Here is a 22,516-nt window from a genome sequence, read left to right as displayed (position 1 = left end):
AGCTTGCACTGGGCCTTGTTGACCTTCACAAGGTTCACATGGGCCCACTCCTTGTGCCTGTCCAGGTCCCCTTGGATGCCATCCTTTCCCTCCAGCATGTCTACTGCACCACACAGCTTGGGGTCACCTGCACAATTGCTGCGGGTGCGCTCGATCCCACTGTCCATGTCACTGATGAAGATATTAAATAGTACCGGTCCCAGTCTTGACAGAGCGATAAGCTTTGGGAATCCGGGCAAGGCAAACTGACAGGCAGAACAGGTCTCATTTTCTCAGCCTACAAGTGAAGGACAAAGGACTGGACGGAAGGGGTGCAGGAAGTGTGGAATATCTGGAGCTCTGAAAACCTTTGTGCTGTGGTTTTCAACACAATGGGATCAGACATCTGTATTTGCTTAGATCCTTTGAAAATCCCAGCCTACATAAAATGCACTATAAAAACCATCTGTGAAATCAGAGCTGTTCTGGCAGCTTTTCTTCCCACTGTGCCCCAGACGTGTTCCTTTTATTTTCCAGCATTCAGAAAGGAACATATTTCGGGATGACATAGTTTGATAAGTTGTCAGTTTTCCTTAATTGTGCAAGTATGTCACGACCTGAATTGGAGTACCTCCGATTTACCTGAAGAAGGACTGCATTGTGGAATGACCTTACCTGGTGTTTGGCCCCTATAGATAGACCTTCACAGGATAAGGCATGATGATGCTCTAATCCTTTAGCGGATCTGTGTAGGCTGGTCCTTGCGGTAACCACCATTCCTCACTGATTACAGGAAGTCTGTGAGATGCTTTCAAGGTTGGTCACTGCACCTGCTGAGTTCTGACAGACTGAATGGGCCTTAAAGGTGTTTTATCTCCTGCTAGTATTGAAATTGCAGTCTTTTTAGGTGACGCATATCCCCCCAAAATAGAACTGAGTTTCCCTCCAAAATGTACCACAAAATTCATTTTTTATCCTTTATTTCTCAAGTTTTCACTCCTATTTATTTCTCTGGCTGCAACAATAATTAATATCACAGAATTAACAAGGGGGCAACCAGAAAAGGTTGTGAAATGGAACGGAACGTGACTGAAGATGTTACCTTTTCATCATTTGGGTAGGAACTGATTGGCATTCAAAATGTCTGGGCAGAAACAATATGAGTACAACCAGAAGAAGACCCAGGAACCTGTGAGTTCCATTCAAATATTCAGACTATATCTCCAATATTTCAGTTAATGAGAGTTATAGAATAACAGATTGACAAATTCAAGGAACAGGTTTAGGCTTCACAGAAGAAGCTGAAAGAGTAGTACCAAGCATCCATAGCTGAAAAAAGAGAAATTTATGTTAAATCAAGAAGTGAGTTTATTGGATTAGTCTTGCTTTTAGCAGAGGACTGTTTTTTAAATCTCTGTAGCAGGTATTTTGGTGTATTCATATTAGAATGTGTATTCGTATTTGCAATAATGAAATTATTTCTTGATGCAACAAGGGGACACCCTCAGCCGCGCTGGCTCAGAGCTACCCTGAGCTCCAACAGTTGAACTCCCAGGAGGGGCATATGCTCAGGTCTTGTGGTTCCCTCCTTTTTCCAGCTTCACAGTATAGCTGGATGCTACCAACAGTAGTGATGCGTTCATTGCCTGGTATCACAAGAAAATTGTAGGTATTAACAACAGCTAGTGGAATAATACCATAAATATTGTTCAAGCAAACTCTGTTTCAGCTGCTCTGAGAGATTCACAGAAGAAAATGAATGAATGGTCTCTTCATCAGTGAGTATCCAGAGTAATTGTATCTGAGTCAATAATCTTAGCTCTCTTTTTCTCTTATGTCACATAAATGGAAGGTAATCCCATTTTAATCATGTCTTTGCTCTAGCCCAGTTAAAGAGCAGTGAATCATCGCTGACTGCAGGAGAGTTGCCACTGGTTTGAGCTGGTAACAGAAAGGGCTGAATTTGTTTTCCTACTTAGATCAAATGTTCAGATATTGTGGAAGTTGTGTATCTACTTAAAAACAGAAACTTCTTGACGTTTTTGTCAGAAAGGGCTGCAAAGCATGAGTTTTACAACCGAATACATAAACTCTGCTAGGCATAAATCATTTAGGCAGTTCATAGCATGTTTCACTTAATCCTATCACTGCAGGGCTCTTCTAGATCCTCCATTATCAAATCCTGCTGGTTATTCACCCAATTTCCTTTCTTAACTGTCTTCCCCTCTCCCTTAGCATTTTGACAGGCGTGATCCTGGGGTGTCTGGTAGTTGGCAGCTGGCAAAATGGCATTGCTTTGGCCTCGCTGGGAAGGGACCTCCCTGTGAACAATCTCCCTGGAGCAGAGCTGAAGTTTAAAGACTGACTGAAAGCCTCGGCGAAAATTTTCATTAAAGAAACCGTAGATGATGGGGTTGACGCTGCTGTTGAAAAAGGCCAGCCAGTGAGCAAAGGGATAGATGTAAATGTTGATGATCTGCAACTGGATATCTGAAAGGTTGGCATAGTCTGAAAGCATCATCAGAGTCCACAAGGGAAGCCAGGACAGGGTGAAAAGCAAAGCCACAATAATGAGCATTTTGATGACTTTTTGTTTCTTCTTGGACACACTGTGCCGCTGTTCCTGGCTGTGTTTTCCCACCACGGGCATCGCTGTGTTGAAGAGAGCAATGCTAATCCTAGCATACATGATAACAATGAGCGACAGGGGAGCCAGATAGATGTTGGCAAACAGAACTGTCGTATAGATCTTTCTCATTCCCGGGTTAGGCCAGTCCTCCCGGCACCAGTATACAGGGCGGGTTTCGTTGCTGTAGCCAATGATCACCCTGAAATGTTTCTCTTCTTGTACCTGCAGCGTGACTGCGGAAGGACACATGATTGCAATGGCCAGAATCCAGATGACCGCTATAATGGCGACTGCAGTTGAAATGGTCAGCTTCTGCTTAAATGGATAAACAATGCATCGAAACCTGTAGCAAAGATACCAGGGGACATATGTGGAGAAGCCATTCAAGGAATGCTTAATCCAGCAGGCAAGTATATGTGCACACTTTAAATTGTGCAGTTTGTAAAAAGTACAGATGCAATCATCTCATCCTGCATAAACCAGTGGAGTTGCATTTAGCTGCTCCATTTAAGAGCTGCATTGGTAAAATCAATCTTTACAAAAAGTCACATTTGCTGTTAAAATTTCCTCCTTTTGATCTGTCTCTGTACCTGCCTGCTGCTTCTACTACTTCATTTAACCAAAGCAGTAGTAGTGCCTCTGCTGTCTAGTTTACAAACTAAGGAACAAATCAATTCTAGGCAGCCAGAATTGTAGCCCAGCTGTACCTTCATAAGAGAAACCATTGGAGGAGCAAATTGCTAGGACTGCTCTTTAGACCTGGCCACAATTTAAAAAAAAAAAAATTTTTTTTTTTTTTTTTTTTGCTTAATAGCCTTAGGAGCAAAATACCTCTGATTTATTTCAGTGTTGTGTGGGTTACTGAATCGGCCTCAGCGTGGCCAGAGGGAGATGAAAGCAAGAGTTTACAGTCTCTGCATCCTCTTACCTGTCTACGGCGATAGCAACTAGAGTGAAGACAGAGGCAGAAACAGAGATTCCTTGGACCATTCCACTCATCTTGCAAACCAGGCTCCCAAATGGCCATCCTGGAAGGAAACAGGCAGTTGAAATAGCTGCGGTCTCACTGCAGCACTATGCTTATACACATAAAAGGATATTTCCACCCTAGAATTAACACATTTATTTTGTTCTGTCAGGCCAAAACAGGGGTTAGGAAGGCTGAGGTTAAGTAAATAAATGCTTTGCCAGATGCCTTGGGTGAGTTTCTGATGTTCCAAAAAACAGCAAAGCAAACATTTTTGGTTTAACATCCCATTAAAACGAGATCTCAAGACAAGAAAGGGAATGGACCACTACAGTTGACTGTTCTCTGCATCTGACTCGTAGCATCCTCCAAGCCTTCCTAAACATATGACCTGGTAGTGGGAGAATCCCTTCCTAAAGATGAGGGACATGCAAGTCAGCAAGGACAGCCCCAGTCGGAAGGTGGGTTAGAGGCTTGTCTTTCTCACCTCTGACTTGCAGTGGCTTGAAACGCCTACAGAGCCCACTCAGGAATACACCCCCGGCGCTAGGGCCCCTAGGGAAGCCAGCATTCAGAAATGCAGGCGAGTCCCCCTCAAGCTCTTTCTGCTGCATGGTGCCAACCAGCCTACCTGCAATGATGTTGTCCAGGAGGGTGGTGGGCATGCAGAAGATTCCCACCAGTAAATCGCTGACAGCCAGGTTTAAGATGAAAAGGTTTGTGACTGTACGCATATGTTTGCTCCTCAGGACAATAAAGCAAACCACTCCGTTGCCAACCATGCAGAGCAGGAAGATTAGGAGGTAAGAGATGATGAAAACAGCTGCCACTGGAGGCTGATGAAGGTAGAAGTCCACATAGGAGACATTGCCTTCTAAGTAGAGGTATTTGTACGTCCCATTATAACTCAGCACGTGAGGCCAATAGAATGAAGAATTTGAGTCCATTTTCTTACTCATGTTGCAATGTGCCTTAAAAGATATTTTTTAAAAGGGAACTTTAGTATGCTTGAAATTGATCTGAAGAAATGTGACTGGTCTGGATATACTGTGTGCTGAAATACATGCAAAGCTTCCATATACTCACCCCTCCACGGTTTATTTTAACGGTCTGTGTTCTGAGCCTGCTCAGATAGGAAAAGCAACAAATACTGTTAGTTTGATTTTTACAACAAGGTGTACAAAAATGACCAGTAAGACTGCTGAGGGTTCTATTCCTTCTGTGGGCTCTATAAATTCTTTCCTTTCCCAAAGGAGAGGAAAGCCAGACAGGATGTAAACTGGCACATTGTGTTGTGTTAAGCTAACAAATCAACAACCTGAGTGGTTTATGTGGAGGAAAAAAGATAATTTGAGTTCTTGAGAAATCCATTTACTCAAAGTAATCTGGCATTTAGGCAGCAGTGAAATTGCTCAGCCATGAAAAGCAGTGATTAAATTAAAGCTTTCTGAAGAAGCACAAACTTTGTGCCTGAATGTATCAAAATCCAATCCCATTTCACTGAAAATGAAATCTTTTTCTGTACAGTTGGTATTAGACCACAGTTGATTTTGCTTCCCTGCTTGCAAGCTACATAGGTCAGGAGAGAAGCCTACAAACATGAAGGATTACAGTATGTTTAAAATATGCTGAAGTACAATATAGCTGGATTCATTTCTTAGCTGTGTTCCTGAACTCTCACGTGGTCTTGGGGAAATTCATCATCTCTCCATGTTGCAGTTTTCCTGCTACAAAATGTGAGTAGCACTTTTCCCACATGGTTTATTCACACTGTGAAGTAAATTCTCCTATTTTATAATTTATTAGATTATTGTTGGCAAAACCAACAAGTTTTTTACTAAGGAAGACTTTTTTTTCAAGTCTGAACTTTCTTGATATTGAATCTGGGTAGGGAACTGGGGTGGTTTAGCCTGGAGAAAAGGAGGCTCAGAGGGAACCTTTTCACTCTCTACAACTACCTGGAAAGGAGGTTGTAGCAAAGTAGAGGTTGGTCTCTTTGCCCAAGTAACAAGCGATGGGACAAGAGGAAACGGCCTCAAGTTGCACCAGGGAAGGTTTAAATTGGATATTAGGAAAAAATTCTTCACCAAAAAGGTGGTCAGACATCGGAACAGGCTGTCCAGGGAGATGGTGGAGTCACCACCCCGGAGGTGTTTAAAAGATGTGTAGATGTGGTGTTTGGGATAGGGTTTAGTGGTGGGCTTGGCAGTGCTGGGTTAGTGGTTGGACTTGATGATCTTAAAGGTCTTTTCCAACCTAAATGATTCTGTGATTCTATCTTGGTTTCAAGCTACAATTATCTATGCCTGCTGTGTTGTAATAGCAATGCTTTTGCTGGTGTAATGGCCTGAACATAAGGGACGCAGGACTTTTTATTCGACTGCTTGATGGAGCTGAAAAGACCAATTTAAGGTAGGTGCGGAAACTGTATGCTCCAAATTTACTTACTTACTTCCAAATTTAACTGATTGAGATTAACTTTGCGGGCCACAATCTGTTTTCTGGCCCTGTAGAACCTATAGTTTCATAAGACACTGAACCAAAATTCTAAATCGAATCTGAACTGTGACAAACTTCTAACATTTTTTTTTTTGTATTATATATTTATATATATATATATACACACATATATAAAATAATATAAGATACTATATTGTACAACTCACATAGAAATGGTACCAGCCTACATAACAGGCCAGCACCGGCACCTTGACATTGACAGCTGACAGCAGCTGACTTGGATGCAGAATTCAAAATTGTCTTCCACATGTATTTTATCTACCATGGAGACACCTAAAGAGACAGGGGGATGGAGGTGTTCCTAACTTGAAAGAATAGCAAAATTACTTGGTGGCAGAAGGCATAAAATTAAGGAATGAGTGCAGGTGCCTATAGGACACTTACAAATTCCTTACTGAAAATGGAATTTAAATGAAGGCACGAGTATCCAAATTCTGATGAGCTTGTATCTGAGGGAAGGGAAATGCTGGTTGGTACACCTCTTTGCTTATGAAAGGAAACTTGGAGTGGACCCTTTTTTGTTCAGCTAAGGTTCAGCTGCCACCTCAGATGATGAGGTGTACACTGGTTTTCCCTTATCTATGGAGTAACGATGGAAGGTGACATTCTGTTGTCACTCTGTGTAGGGCAGCCCTCTCCCTGGGAAAAGAAAATGAGTGTTAGGTAGCAACGCTAAAAGGGCAGGTGTTTTTTCTTCGTTCTTCTTACTGAGTTTTACCTAAAAGTTTCTAATTTATATTCTGTCTCGGCCTATCATTCCCTGATATATTTACTCACACCTAATTCTTGGGAAAGCATTGTAGCTTGTCTATATTTTGCTTGTCAATGAAATTCAATAACATCTCTGCAATTGTTTTACTTCCAGGTAGCAAATGCAGTAAAAAAAAAATATTTATTCTGATATGCCTCAGGTTTGGAACAAGCAGAGCAGTGAAAGAAATCATTGTGTTCTGGTGTCTTCTCCATTTTTAGAATTCAACAGTAGTACAATGTTTATAACGGGTCTGTATTTTTATATATTCATTAAAATGTCTGCATGTTAAGGTAGGTAGATGTGAATCTGATATTCTCTTGCAAAAAAATGGCTGCTTGTGTGTTGTAACAAAGCAGGATATACAGGCTAGCTGTAGTAGTATATTCTTTTCTGCTGTCCTTATGGAGACAGACTATTTATCTTTATTGTTTTCATTCAACATATTTTCAAAACAATTGAAAATATTTTTATTCAAATGGATTACGTGCCAAACGCTTAGCTGACCCCACAGAGTCAACTGCTGTGGAAAGTGTTTTCATGGCGATGTTGGTATTCACTCAAGATAGCAGGCGCCAATGCATTTGCATACAAACATGCCCAAGATGAAGAGTGTCAGCAGAACACAGATATAGCTATTTGACAATAGTAGTTGACACTGTTCCTCTGATCACAGATCTGGAGCTGTGCTTCATAAATCCCAGGGGATGCTGCCTCACTAAAACTCATCACTGTGACAAGAAATAGACTTACTGTTGCTCACTTTCCTTGTCCTCCACCAGCCGGTTTCTCAGGGTAGTAGGGAGCAGGAGCCCAAGCACTCTCTGCCTAGGGAGATAACCATCTAGATGAGAAGCAGAGCTTACCACAGGAGCTTCCTTCACTGGGAATGGCAGGGGTGCCTAGCCTGGTGTGGCAATGCTGGATAAGGCCCAAATCTGTGACAAGGAACCAAACACTCTATAGTGTTTCCTCTGTAGCTCCAAGTCACTTCTGAGACCGCTAACCAGTGGTATTAAGTCAGAAATGTGAGGGCTTTTGCGTTCAGGCCTTCTTTTCCTGATGGCTAGTGATGAGAGTAAGCAAGGAGCTTGGTTTAACACTGGGGAAGTGAAATACCAAGAACTGGAATAAATGGTGCTAGTAATCTGACAGTTGTTACATGTTGCGAGCAAACAAACCAAGGGATTGAGCTGCCCGAGCCATGTTGCTGCATTTCAGACAGTAAATGCAGCTGTGCAAGGAAATAGGAGTTCTGCTCTGTGCCAAGTAAGGGCAAGACTTGTGCTCCTGGTAGGTCTCCCATCCGCTTTGGAAAATTTTGGCAAAGAGTAGCCATGCACCCAATCCAAAGAGTTTGGCAAAAGCCAGGTCCTCTGCCCCTTCTCATCCTCTAGCAAAACCCCCATGTATTTGGCTCCTCTGTTTTGGCTTCTCTAGCCTTTCTCTGCAAATAGGACAGCCAGAAATGTATCCTGTTTTACTATTATTATTACAAATTAACACTAATTTTCTTCTGTAATCCTTTGCTTCCCAGAGGTGGTGCTTTAAGGAAAGCTCCAGCTTGGGGAAGATAGCTTTTGCCTCCCGATGTGACCAACAGGACCTGTGCTGTCAGCAGCCCTGCAAATGGGATAGTGGTGTCTTTCCTTCTTTGCCCCCTGTACTTTGCCTTTCTGAGGGGTCTCTGATGGTATGAGGAAGCACTTTGCCATTCCATGCTAGAGGAGCATTGTTCCTCTGTGCAAGAACAGAGAAGGAGCACCTGTGGTTCAGATTTTATTGCTGCTTTGCACATTATATACCCAACCATTTGCAGGCTACTCAGCCTTCTCTAGGCTTTTTACAAGTACAAATTGTTACGCAGGTTTAAGGCTTTTGTCCCAGGCGTACAAACCCTTGTGGGTCATTCCTGTGCAGTGGCAGTATTCTAGTGAATGAATCTACTTGTAATTCTGTTCATTAAGACAACTGAAATGATACCTTATCACACTAAAAGCAGGAGAAATAATTTTGTAATTATTTTTTTAGTACATATCTTAGATCTCTCTTTTTTTTTTTTTGGCAATGTATTGTAAAGCAAAGCTTTCAGTCTTTCCAGTAATGAACTCTGGAATAGTTTTTGCTTGTAACTGATAAACGAGAAGTTGCAAACAGCCTCAGGGCAAAACTGGAGCTGTGTGTCTTACTTTGTCTGACCACAGTTGCACTAATGAAAATCTGTAGTACTGTGGCTGCAGCAAACACAGAGGATTTGCTGTACAAATACCATAGCTTACAGGAAATGGAAAAGGTACATGGATTTTTATTATATTGAAGCTGAAGTAGAAAAGGATTGGCTGGAAGGAGAAATGAAGGTGGTGCCTTGTGTTTTCACAAGATACTTGTCAGCTAAAACAGACAGTGATAAATAACCAAGAGAGGCTCAGAAGGCAGAAACATCAGTCATCTGAGAGAAGGGAAAAAATAATGCAATGCATAAATATTACAAGATGATAAATAAAAGTAATTTGCTTCCACATGGTAATTGGATAAGAGCATGGCCTCCCTACTTCATCTAATATACCAGAGGAAAATCTGCAAAGAAGTAAAGCAAGAGCCTCCACTAGTGAAAAACTGCCCAGTCCCACACACACGTGAGGCTCATACACTGCTGAACACCAGTAACAGCACCCGCACACAAATATGCAGTATAAAGTCTCACAGCATAACCAGGACGATCTCAAGCCACTGGATGTGGAAAATCAGTTTTCCATTTTTACAATAACAGTTCAAGGTAATTATGAAGTGAATGCAATTATTTTTATTGCCCACATGGAGGAAATCTAGTGACTACTGGAGCCAGCCAACACTGTTTCACCTTTGTGCACAACCATCTGTTTTTGTTATCTTGATTTTTGTGTGTGAGAAATCTCATCACAGAATCCTCTGAGGCTTTAGAAGCTGAAACAAAGATAAGGATCCTTCAGAGGTGTGATGTTGTTGTGGAGAAAGAAAATCTAATGTGGCAAGTGCTAAAAAAGCAGTTCTTCCCTTATCCTGAGCTCTGTACTCAGTAATGGGTCAACTATAGAAATTTCTTGGAGGCCTTGGGAAATGATAGCACATCTGGTCTGCTGAAAAGTTCGAAAATCCTCCTTGCAAAATACAGCCACTGAGGGACAGCAAAAATAGCAATACCTCATTCTCTAAGTGTATTAGAAGTAAGGAAGAGACAAATGCACAGATTATCCTATGACTCAGTGGATCAGAAAAAGCTATTGAACAAGACAAACAAATTGTTCTTGCCTTAAAAAAAAAAAAATATCAACTGTGAACATTCCCAACTCAGTAAAGTGCTACTAGCAGCTACTTTTAAGAATTAAGTAGGGCATGTAAAGTAGTATGACAATGGGAAGTGGTCACAAGTGACCTCTGCCTCAATGAAAAACAATTGTTTTTGGAAGAAGCAATAGCAGGGAAAGCAGTTTGATTGCCAGCCAGGCAGTTTGGTTGCAAAAGACCATTTCCTATGGAAATCAGCTTAAAATCAAAATACTGTTCAACATGGGCACACTGCACAGCAGCATGCAGTGAGGCAGGAAAAAACTGGGGGAACCTAGGGACAAGGATCTGGGGTTTGTACCAACATACCCGCTGAACGGGAGGCAACAGCAGCATGACATACAGAAATGGCAGGCACCTCAACAGCATGTAAACTTACACAACACAAATACCTCCATGCTGTTCAGTACTCAGGGCTCATTTCATTTGTTGCATTTAGTTCTGGTTGATTTAATTCAACGCAGAGTTGGACCAAGTGCAGGAAGTCTATAGGAAGTCACAGGGAAGATCAAAGGGTTCAAAAGTATGACCTCCAGGGAAATACTGTAAGATAGGGGTCATTTAATCTAAAAAGGTAAAACGTGGCAATACATTCTCCCACTTAGCTGTAAATTTCAGAAATACTTCATTATAGCATCATACATGGCAACAGGTTAGACACAAAGGATGTATGTCCGCAGCTCATTGTGAGCATCGCTCATCTTTGCTTTCCCTTCCAGAAGAGTGGAACAGAAAAAAAGTGGTTCAGCAGCAGCCAGGCACCAAGTTCCAGACAGAAGCTGTCACTAACAAACTAGAACACCTGGCTTTGCCAAGCTAAATGCCACAGGCAAGACAGCCTTTTTCCCAAGTCAACATTCTATTAGAGTGTTATTAACTTCTTCAAAACTGTTTTAAGGTAAGTTTTAACCTCATTTTGCACTTAACGTCAGTTTGCCATACAAGCAGAAGCATTCGGTCTGTATAAGACAAGACCTGAACTGCAAAGTACAAACTGTAAGAATAAGAGTATCTATGAATTATGGTAGTAGAACTCACTCGAAGTATTTTATTTACTTTTTCATACATCAGAATTTACACAATATTTTATATGAAATACCTTGGAGTGCCTTATCTCAAAATAAGTACCGAGTATCACATGGGAACAGTAGGCTTTCATCTAGGACAAAGGAGCTTGAAAGAAAAGCCACACGAAAAATAGCAAGTTGCAATAACACATTTTTTTTCTTATTGACATTTGCTTCCATGAAGAAAAACAGGTGTACAATGAGAAGAAAATTTCTCATTTTTAAATGGGCAATCCTAGCGAGACGTACCAATCTTGAAGTTGCATGCAGAACTCTTATGAATGGACTTAAACTGTTTATCCTCCCCTAGCAGTCATTTATCTGAGTAGTCCAAGCTGGCACCAAAGAAAATATTTTGTCAAGGTAATCTGGTGGTTTGTTTTTTTTTTTTTAAAGACCTTAATTTTTTTCCTATCCTAATTATGAAGCACAATGCTATCCATAGGATTGGTATAGTAAACGAAATAAGACTTAGTTGCAGATTACTCATCCACTTGAGCTGGGAATATAAAACATTTTGCTGAAAAGCCAAATCTCAAATGTAAATCAGAAGATGCTAAGGGCAGGTGAGGCACTCCCAGCAAGTTTGTTACGTTTCTCTAGAATGCATTGGTTTTTCCACTCTGCTTCAGTCTTCTGACATTCAAGTAATATTACACAGGTTTCATGTCAGACATTGATTTTTATTACCACACTAACCAAGGAAAACTAAAGCTAGAAGTCTACCAAAGCAAAACCTCCCTATAGCTAAGCATTTTCTGCCGTTTGCTATTAGTTGATGTTAAGATGACAGTGTATTAATTTTATCCTATCAAGTACATACATGACTCCTACCAATTTGCCCAGGAATATTCAAAATCTGAAATAACCCATTTGGCTCATAGTTGAGTATGGGGCGGAAGTCTGTCGGTTACTTGTTTTGCCTTTTTAACCATCAGGAATCTGTACAACGTACTGCACCAGGAGAACAGGGACTGATAGCATAAACAGATGCAGTGACAGTGTTTTTAACAGTAGATGAGTGAGACCTTTGTTACACAGTAAAATGAAAGTTATGCAGCACTTTGGTCACATAGAAAATGTTTTCTGCATGCATGTTATATTATGATAGCTGTAACATGTGAATTTTGGGAGCACTGTTGCTTAGGCTGCTTACCTACTGCTTGTCATTATGCTCCTATTTTTTTGCTTAATGCTTAGTCAACCTTTAAGCTTCCGAATTTAAAGTTTTTCCATTTGATGTGTCACAGGCTGTTTAAAATTTTAACTAAAATCTCAGCCTACTGTTCCCTGAAATAAGGTTAAAGTAAGATTTCCACACACAGGCACACTTACCCAGCCACTTTATTAAGAAGCCTAGCAAGTCATAAGATTCTTAGCTGTCTTATACTTGGAAATGGCCTTTTGTCATCCTCAAGAGAATTCCCCTAAGACCGTTCACAACCCAAATCTCAAAGTTTCACATTTATAAGAGGCCTTTTTTCAAAGTTCAAATCTAAGGAGTCTTTTTAGCCTTAGTCTTCTCAGCCAGCAGCAGGGATGGCGCTACCACTAATGTCAGCAGCACAGGGGAAATAATCATAAGGCGCTCAGCTCAGTAGAGTGCAAGGAAATTATACCACACATTTGGTACAGGGCTTGTCCTCGTCATGATAACAGAGACTTACACCCAAGCCTTAAATTAATAGCTGCTCAGTCAGAAACCTAGGACATCTGTGAGAGAACATCTATTTACAAATTATCCAATGCCTTATTGAAAGCTATCATAATTCTTACTGAGGCCAAGTTAAAGGTATTGGTTTAACACAGTTCCTGTGTTTTCTTTCATGCCACCCAATAGCATTCGCGTCCTCTTGATCTAGCATTATACCAAAACCACAAGGACTCTGAGAAATATTCTTTTGTAAGTCTGCAATTTACCTGGTGCTTAGGATGCGTTCAAAGCTACTGATACTTTGGGTATCTTCCCTTTAGATGGCTCATGCCCCCATACACCACACTGCATAATCTAGCACTATCAAGAAGAGTACTGGGCTTACTATAAGAAAGGAATGAATGCTGTACAAGCCAGAACAGGGCAGAAAGCAACTTGCCTTTGCTGTTCAGACATGCATTCTTCAGAGAATTGATGAGTTTCTCATTAAGTGAGTCTTTGTGGCTGAGCAGTAAAACTTCCAAGAAAGTGCTGTAGAAAAAAGCTAATACAGCAAGAGCAGCATTCTCTGTGTTCACCAGTACACTCATAGCTACCGAATGCAGCAGCATTAGCAGTGTTTTGAAAGTAGACTAGCAAAGCTGTCAGATCTCTCTACTCCTTTGCTAACATGGGCTGAACAAACATGTCCACTACTCCTGAGCGCCAGACACTGAGCATGGCATTCTTGGTCCCCTCATACCTTGCTCATATTTGTCCATTGTAATATATTACTTAAATTCAGAAAGAGAAGCAAGTTCATAACTGAGCCACTTTCAGTAAATTTAAATTATTTCAATAAAGTCCTCTTGAGATCCGATCCAGAAGTAGCAGCTTCCCATCCATCATAGGAGATTGGCCAGGAACCGTACTAAGTATCGTCTGAGCTTTTTTCACTGGAGAGATACTCCAGCGAGCATTCAGCAGTAAGTGTTGAGAATTAAACTATAGGAACTGTTAAATGATCACTGCCAGGCTCTCTGCAGCACTAAATTCCCCAGTAATGGAAAAATGAGCCTCCTAAATTGCCACCTTCCAGCACAGCAGCTGATTTTTAGCATCCACAGTCCTTCAATATTGGCTGGATGGTAGGCACAAAGCTGAATCATCTGATCTTATGTGCAGGCCAAAGCTCTGCACATGAGTCACTCCTTGTCAGAGCACTCAAGTGGAGACGACAACCATGTCATTTGGAGTACTGAAAGTTAACAGAGTAATTGGGGGAATAGGCAGGAGGAGGAAGCAAGTGTAATCATAGTTTAGGCAGAAGCTGAAAGGTGGGACAATCATGAGATGGTCCCAGAAGAGAATAAAAATTGGCAAACAAAAAGCCTTTGAGGAACCCATCTGTCAGGTTGCAAGCTAATTCACTATGTACAGAGAAGCAGGTGTTGTCATGTAGTTTTTGCCACATTCCACCCAAAATGGGGGTCATAGAGGATTCTGTCATCACTGCAGAGGGAATGACCAGAACTCATCCCAAGGTTCAGTGACACCAAGTTATAGTCCGTACAGGAATGTGGCACGCACATGTTAGTTTTTAATCTGCTGCAGAGCTGCAAACTGCCAAGACATGTGGCAGACAATCTGCCCTGTGCTGGCTCCTCCACGATAAGCCTCTAACAAAGCATTAAGTGTTTCCTCATGAAGGATGCAAGCATCCCTGTGGAAAGTCCCATTCTGTGACACAGGACGATGCTGTTAGGAAGATAGGGTCCCAAGTAAATAATTAAGCAGGTTAGGACACTTTCTCACCCATCCTTTTCCTGCTGTCAGCTGCTCGAGGTAGCTGAAAAGCCAGCAATGCCTTACAAGCAAATCCCCGGGCAGGGCTGGGAGCAGTGCAAGCAGTCCAGGTCCCAAAACAGAATAGTTTGCTCAGACTTTCAGGGCACCCCTTGGATCAAACACAGGTACAACTGAAACATGACTTTAATTTTGACAGTAACACTAAAGAAGTCTGATTATAAGCCTCAATTCACGTTGGTTTGTTTCAAAGTTAAAACCTTATTTTGAAGTAACTACAGAAGCTACTGTGTCACACAGGTACTGCTGTATGGGCAAAGGATGACAAGACTCTCATGCCAGCAGAATAGTAACTGGAAATGCAAATAGAGGTAGAGATTCGGGCAGCCATCCCTCTGAGCAGAGTTCAGCATTAAAAACTCAGGACATCCGACTGGCTGTCAAGTACTTACTCTCATTATGGCAATCTGAGTACAAAGATCAGCATGAAGTAAAAAAAAAAATTACTCTTGTATAGAGTTGTAAGAGAACTAAACTCAAGACAAGGTTGCTAGTGGGAGCTTCCCGAGTGCTATCCTCAGCCCAGCCACCAAAACACTTACACTTCAAGCCAAACCAAGATAGCATTTTTTCCTGAAGCCAAGGGCTTGGACAACAGAGTTTTGCAGTATTTATGACATAACCTCCTGCATGGGTTTTTAAATATTATAAAAACAAAACTTGGAAAAATATATGGATTTTAAAATTTTATTTATTATTTTATTTTACCCAGAAAATTGGTTTCTATCTAGAATTATTGAAGCGGAATGAAGAATTTCTCTTGTCCCTCCCGGCCTCCTTTCTCCTACCTGAGAACATTTGGGCTGCCAGCAGCCTGAACCAAAACAATACCAATGCAAATAGCACATCACAAGTTTTTTTAGCACTAGGTTATATCTATGCTTATTGTGAAAAATGAGCAAGAGTCATAATTATTTGATTTAAATCTATTTTAGCATGGAATTATTATTGCCCAGTAGGAGACAGGCATAAAAGCAAATGGAGCCCATGATCTGGAGTATATCCATTGCTTCTCCTGAACCGGAAAGCCTCAATACAAACCTCATGTTGAGAATCTCTATTTGGTGGGGAAAGGAGAGTGTATCTATAGAGCAAAACCACATGAAGCTATCCAGTAAGCATCCATTTTTGACAAAAATCACAGTAACAGGTCCAGAGTTATGAGACTGACACCCTTCTTCCAGATATTTGCTGTAATTTTACACAAATACAGGTGTGTGTGAACTACCATTAGAAAAGAATAAGATGTCATCCCCTGTTCCCCCCCCCCCCCCAAAAAAAAAAAAAACCAAACAAACCAGCCTACTCCAATTAGAAGGAAGTCTTAGAACACCACATACAAGCAATGCTTGTTCTTCACCAGGGCTTGAGCCAATGCTTCTTTTGGGGTGACTTACTGTCACATACAATTAATACCTTAAGTCTAATAATATTGACATTATTTTGGGGAATATAGCTTAAAACACATCCTTTTAAACCCTCTATACCACTTAGTATATATTCATTCAAACCCAGCCAGCTGCACACTTAACTGGAAACTAATTGCAGTGTTTACATGGTTTGCATTTTACATCAGGGATCGATACTTAGACCTTATTACAATTAAATAGCATTTTACCTCCTCACCCAAGTTCCCAGGTAGTGTAATATCTCATTATGCTTCACTAGAAATTAAGCAGAACAGTCTGCCTTGACAAAGGGTACAATAGGTGAACTACCCGTGCAGCAAGTCAGTGTTGAGTCCTCAACACTTAGCCACAACCAAAGGTCAGATTTGTCTGGAGGTAACCTCTAATCTTAAATAACTGTGTAGACTAAAAAAGTCTGCTAAGCTTATAGCAAGGATTTAACCTGCATAGTATCATCTCTTTAGAAAGAGCTAAATAGTTTGTAGGACTGTAGAACAGGGAAGTGGAGTGAACTCTTCCTATACCTTCCTACTTTGCTAACTGTTCACTTTTACTGAATTGGCATCTACATCTACACAGTTACTTTAAATACTCACTTACAGAGTAGTCCACCAATTCTTTCCATGAATTGCTGTAATTATTTCAAGCTATTTAGTACTCCTGAACTCCCTTTACTGCCTCAGTGACTTGATTTTCATTATGTACCGAGCAATTCACACAACTCAAATTTTAAGCCTCACCTGGATAACATTGATAGCCACCTCTAACAGAGGTCAGAAATTTTACATACTCCTGTCATACTGAGAGATTACCTCTCAGTAACCTGTGGGGTTCAAGCCTTCAAGCTTGAGTTGGTTTTCTGTCCAAACATAGGCTATTTCTTCCTCACAGCCATCCATGTCCCCTTTCCTGTGCTTTTCCAGGAATGATGCATCCCATCAGGGACAAAAAGGAGAGTGGCATGCAGCACCAGTGGCATGAATGAACCCAGCAGTTCCAGTAGCATGGTAATCTGTTGTGCCTTGTCACCTCCTCTTCCATGAGGATCCCTTTTGTCACTGATTAGCATTAATCATTATTTCACCAGGTTACCACCACGCCAAGTGCTCATCGAAAATAGCTACTGGAAACTACCATTGCATGTACCTGTTGCAAGTTAACCATGCATACGTATTTCAGCTTTAAAAAGGTTTATTTTAATTTGCACTTGCACTTTGGGGTCTCCATCACGATGAACCCAAGTTCACATGTTGAACCAAGCTCTCCTCTCCCCTGAAGCCAACTGTTCAGCAAGTGATAGCTGAGGCTCATGTGTGCCACAATTGTTCCCAACAGCATTTGCTTCTGTACTCAAAGCAGTTTATGATCAAAAGTGTAGTGTACTTGATGGGCCATTAAGCTGTCTTCACCTGTTAGTTTAATTATGTACCTTAAATAACATAACCCACACCAGCCATATCATAATGCTTCTAACAACCTAGGTTTATCCACTGGAAGGCAACGGCAAAACAAGCACCCTCTACCCATATTGACTAGGGTCACCTGATTACTAGCAGCATTTTAATGAAAGCCTCGGGATTTTAATTTTAATGACAGTTGAAAACTAACTGTACAGTAACTCTTCCCTTCTGCAGAGGGAGTTAACGATTTCCTTCTAGAGAGAATTGCTTTTCTGTCAAAGCAGTTCTCTTGATGCCATTCACTTACTATGTCGGAAAGCTAGAATTAGTCAACAGGTTCAAGATACACAATCCTGCTACAAGGAGATCAGGCCAAAGCTTTCAAAAAACCTTATCCTTAAGTTTTAATGTCATGTGGGAAATTGTTTTAAACTCATCTATCATTATACAATTAAATAATCACTTCATCTAGTTTAAGGGCATTCGTGCATCAAATACCAGCCACAGCTATTACCAGACTACCAACTGCTAAACTTCCATAAAAATAATGCAATTCTCACACAGTCCACCAGTCCTGCCTTCAGCTCACAGGAGTTCAGGGTGTTCAGCAGGTCAGTGGCTCAAGGCACAGATGTCCCATCGCCCACCACTGTTAGACTCACCCTAGATCCAGTTTACCCTGCAGGTACCTCAGCCCTGTGAGCAGCAACATCCAGTCCCATTCTACTTCTTCAGTGGCAGTGGCCGTACCATAGAGGTGCTCAGAGGTCAGATCACAAGTCACAACGCTGTGGAAACAGCATGGACCTGGCTCAATTAACCTGCAGCTTTGTACCAGTCTTCTCCCCATCTTCTTGTCCCTCCTTTATAGAGCTCTGCATGCTTGTACAGCAGCAATAACTAAACCAACTCCAGGCAGTTTGCTACCCCTTGTCTCTCCACAGACCTCTTAACAAGCCTGCGAGTACCTTAGCCTTCAGCACTGCCGTACATCACTGCACCATCAGCCCCAGCAGATTCAGCAAAAGAATGTCTAGGTGCAAACAAAATGGACAGAAGCCCATCGTATGAGGATTTGCAGGATGCATGCTTTAGTGTGAGGTCTACACAATTGGATTGCTTAACTAATCACATGGTACATAAATTCAACTTTTAACTTACAAGAGTCTTAGATTTCTGTGAAAGCAAATAAATTTTACTGAGATGCTCATTAAAAAGGAAATTACATCAGCACCAGGCAGGATTTAGGATGTTCAATAGGCATAAGGTAAGCTAAGCTAGCGTTCAGGACATGCAATAGCCATAAGGGAAAATAATCAGATATCTCCTCTGCCTCAAGCAGCAAGGGGCTGGAAGTAAGTTTCCCCTGCTAAAATTTTCCTTTTAATAAAAGCAGCAGCACAGGTTCATTCCTTGGGTTTGAGATGCCATCTTACAGAAACCTAAATGCAAGCCTCAAGAAATGGTTCTCCCTTGCAGAATGTTATGTTCAATTAATAACACTTTCTTCAGCAGAATATTTGAAACTGAGCCCACTGCATTTTATAATTTGCAGCCCCTGAGTATGGTTGAGATTTAAAGAACAAGGCACTGTTCTTCCATAGATCGAGTTAGTTAATGAGGTACTTCAAGCTCCAGATACTTTTCTCCTGCTAGAGGTCATCTGCTATAGGTAGAAAGCAAAACAGGAGTAACTCTTAGTCACTAAGGAGAAAAATAAAAGACCAAGTCAGCCCCTTGGAGAGCCATTCTGATTGAAATGAGTAGTTCAGTGGACTAAAAGGCATTGCCCTTGACCGAAACCATCTCAAATTAAGAGCTTTCATGTTTAATCCCTTCAAAATAACAGGTTGAATTCTCCTCTATACACCTGTGCACATTTGGTGTTCGATCTGAGGACAGTTACACTGCTAGCACTAACAGAAATACAGCAGGGACTATCAGAGGTAAAGCCAACACAAAACTTGCTCTGAAATACCGTACTAGGCTTTTTGCACCTTCATTCACAGCAAAATCAACATAATTCTGATTCCTGGCATATAAATCCACCAGACTCAGCAGGGCAACTCTGTTAACTATCAGCATTTGACAACTGACCCTTAAAACATTATTTCAACCCTTTTAAATTGACAGCCATTTGTAGAGTCAACCAGGAAAAAAAAAAAAAAAAAAAAATCAAAGCACGTTACACAAATGGCTCTCCTCACTCCTTCTCCACAGCAGTGCTCTGAATGGCAACAGGCTTTTCTTTATAAAAGCCTGGAGCTCTGCACAGGGGTTAAGCAGCCAGCCCATTTAGACCGGCACTTTTAGCATCACAGATGCTTTCCCCATCAAACACAGTGGTCCTTACTGGCCACACCAGCTGCCTTGTCCCTACTGGTGGAGACAAATGTTGTTGTGTGTCACCCATAGCTTTTGAACACCAAAGCCATTTGGGTCAGAGGCAGCCACTGCCACCTCCTATGCCCCCCCATGCATGAACCAGTCTGTATTGCAGCCTTGCATGCCCTGGGACCAGCTTCAGCAGCGTGTTGGGGGGGGGGGCTTGCTTACCAGAAGGTAGATGCCTGACATCACCAGGAGTCCCATGCAGGCAGGGCTGTATCCCCAGGTCAGTCGGGGCACCCCCACCCACCTCAGAGCAGCGAGATCAGCATCCCACCTCACACACACAAAAACCTGTTGCTAACAAAGCACCTGCAGTTTTATCTCAGCTCCTAGCTATGGCAGCGGGGGAGCAACACCCCAAGCCAAGTTAAAAGCAGCCCCCCACCCCAGTCGCCCAGGATACCCCTACTTACAGGTGCCAGAGCTCCGCAGCAGCCGCTTGTTCAGTGCAGCAAGGAGGAAGGCTGCAGCCCCAGGCACAGCAGAGAGGGAAGAGACCCTGCAGCTCCTGCCTGATGAAGGGAGGAGGGAGAGGAGGAACAGAAGAGAACAGCCCAAAGCCAAGCTACCAAGCCCTGGGGCTAGAGGGCTGTCACCCGCAGCCACGCTGTCCTTGGGCGGAAGGAGAAGGCTGGTTTGCACATCAGGGCTGGGTTTCTTGCATGTGTTTCATTGTAGAGCCTCCCCCTTCTGCTCTTTCTGAGGCATCCCTTCGCCTTAGGAAGCTTGTTAACAGGGTCAGGGACTAACAGTTACCTCTGCAGATGCCAGCCCTCTGCTACACACACCCAGCCATCACAGCTGGGGGAAGCAGCAGTCCAGAGCCACCCCCAAGGCACTGAGTGCTGCCCAGCACAGCGTGCAACTCTCAAGCTCTTGTCCTGCATGCTGAGCTATAGCATTTAGACCAAGCTTCTCTGGAAAGAAGGCAAGGGTAGCTTTTAAATCAGCAGCAGGAACCAAGGGAAAAAAGAAAAGCCCATATGCCCCAGGTTACACTACTTGGCCCTTGTAATCAAGGCTACAGGTTTTGCCTTACCTGGTTTTGCCTCCCCAAAATCCAACTCTCACCCAGACCCTATGGCACAAGTTGGTAGTATTCATCCCACCACGATCACTAACAGCTTTCTCCCTCCTCATGTGGCTAAAGGGTGGAAGAAGGGAATCTTATGAAGGCCAACAAGTACTCCAGGCCCAGGTCACATCCCCATATCCTGAGCAAGAAAAGAAGCTCCAGGGCTCTGACTTAAACTGGAAGAAATGCCCCTGCTCTCAGGGGCCTCCCCACAGTACCCCTCCATGGGTACATGTTGCTGAAACAGCCCTTTTAGCTGAACTATACTTAAAGACATAATAGAAACCTTGCCAAAGACCAGGAGAACAAGGAGTTCTACCTTAATGCTATAATCAGACTGATAACTTTGTCTTATTGCTTATGTCTAGAAATTAACAGGCATGCTTTAAAGAGAACATGCTCTAGCTTTATTTTATTGGCCAGTAGAAGTTAATAAAAAAAAAAGGTCACATACTGCCACTAACTCAGGTAATGCAGACAGATTGCAATAGAACTGGAAGACAAACAAACCTAATGACAGCAGGACACCAGCCACCACCACCCCACCCCCCAGTATCTAAGCAGAAATGAAAGGCAGCCCAAATCCACTACCCAAATAAAAGCAGAAGAATAAAGACAGCAATAAAATACCAAGACAAACAAGAAAAGAAGAAAATTTACAACATGCTTACTGCTGAAGCGAGAAATAAGGCCGCTGCTCTGAGCTTAAATGCAGGGCTGGTGCCACATCAGGGCAGGGTGTGTGGGTGGTGGAGGCTCCAGGTGAGGCCATTTGGTGCTGGGGACCTGGTGGGATGCTCTGAATGCCTCTATCAGCAGCTGAAAGCAAGCAGCTCTGACATATTCACTGACACCTCCAGTGCCGGCTTCCCAGCAAGGCTGTCAATGTCCTTCAGAGTGAGGCAGAAACATCATCTCGGTTTAGGAGATGTCAAAGCATCTTCTCTGTAGTGACACACAGTGAGGGTGAGCAGTGAGAAGCGTGTGTGGTACATGTGCTGTTAGCAGTTACCGTACATGCAGTGGTCTTTCTGAACCATATCATTAGATCTGACTATGTGGTGAGGTCAGTCCTGGGTTTTTTTGTTCCTCAAGTAGGAAAACAATTGATGGACACAGACTATGAACTGAACTGTTACTACCTGATTTACCTACTTCAGTCTGCCTACTTTCAAATCAATCAACAAGCTGAAAGTAGAAAGACCCATTTCAAATAATAAGTATGGAGACAGAGAGACAAGGGAGAAACGGTTTCAGCTTTTCCAGATCCCAGACCCGTCCGGAGTACCAGGCTGGCATGATTTTCAGCCAGCAGCACAGATGGCTGTAGCAGAGGCAAGGAGGTCTCTGTGGATTCTGTACAGGGATAGGAGCATCAATCTCACACTTAGATTAGGTATGTGTATTTTGTTATACGCCTCATACGCTTGTAACAGTCCCATCTGGCCTGACAAAGGAAAAAAATAATCTGAAATTTGAAACACCTCATTCTCGTGTTTCAGAAA

General features: G+C 42.2%; 1 protein-coding gene across 1 annotated transcript; it reads right to left on the bottom strand.

Moving 5' to 3' along the window:
* Positions 1-1,959: 1,959 nt before the first annotated feature.
* Positions 1,960-20,405, bottom strand: NPFFR2 (neuropeptide FF receptor 2). Its single transcript, XM_056326774.1, has 4 exons — positions 20,350-20,405; positions 4,207-4,546; positions 3,537-3,636; positions 1,960-2,951 (listed from the first exon to the last, which is right to left on the bottom strand). The coding sequence occupies exons 2-4, from the start codon at positions 4,532-4,534 to the stop codon at positions 2,111-2,113; spliced, it is 1,269 nt and encodes a 422-aa protein (XP_056182749.1). The 5' UTR covers positions 4,535-4,546; positions 20,350-20,405; the 3' UTR covers positions 1,960-2,110.
* Positions 20,406-22,516: the final 2,111 nt, after the last annotated feature.

Source organism: Falco biarmicus, chromosome 1 (genome assembly GCF_023638135.1).
Source record: "Falco biarmicus isolate bFalBia1 chromosome 1, bFalBia1.pri, whole genome shotgun sequence".
Classification (NCBI taxonomy): Eukaryota; Metazoa; Chordata; class Aves; order Falconiformes; family Falconidae; genus Falco; species Falco biarmicus.
Note: the sequence above shows the minus strand (reverse complement) of the source record. Positions and strands in the feature narration are given on the sequence as shown.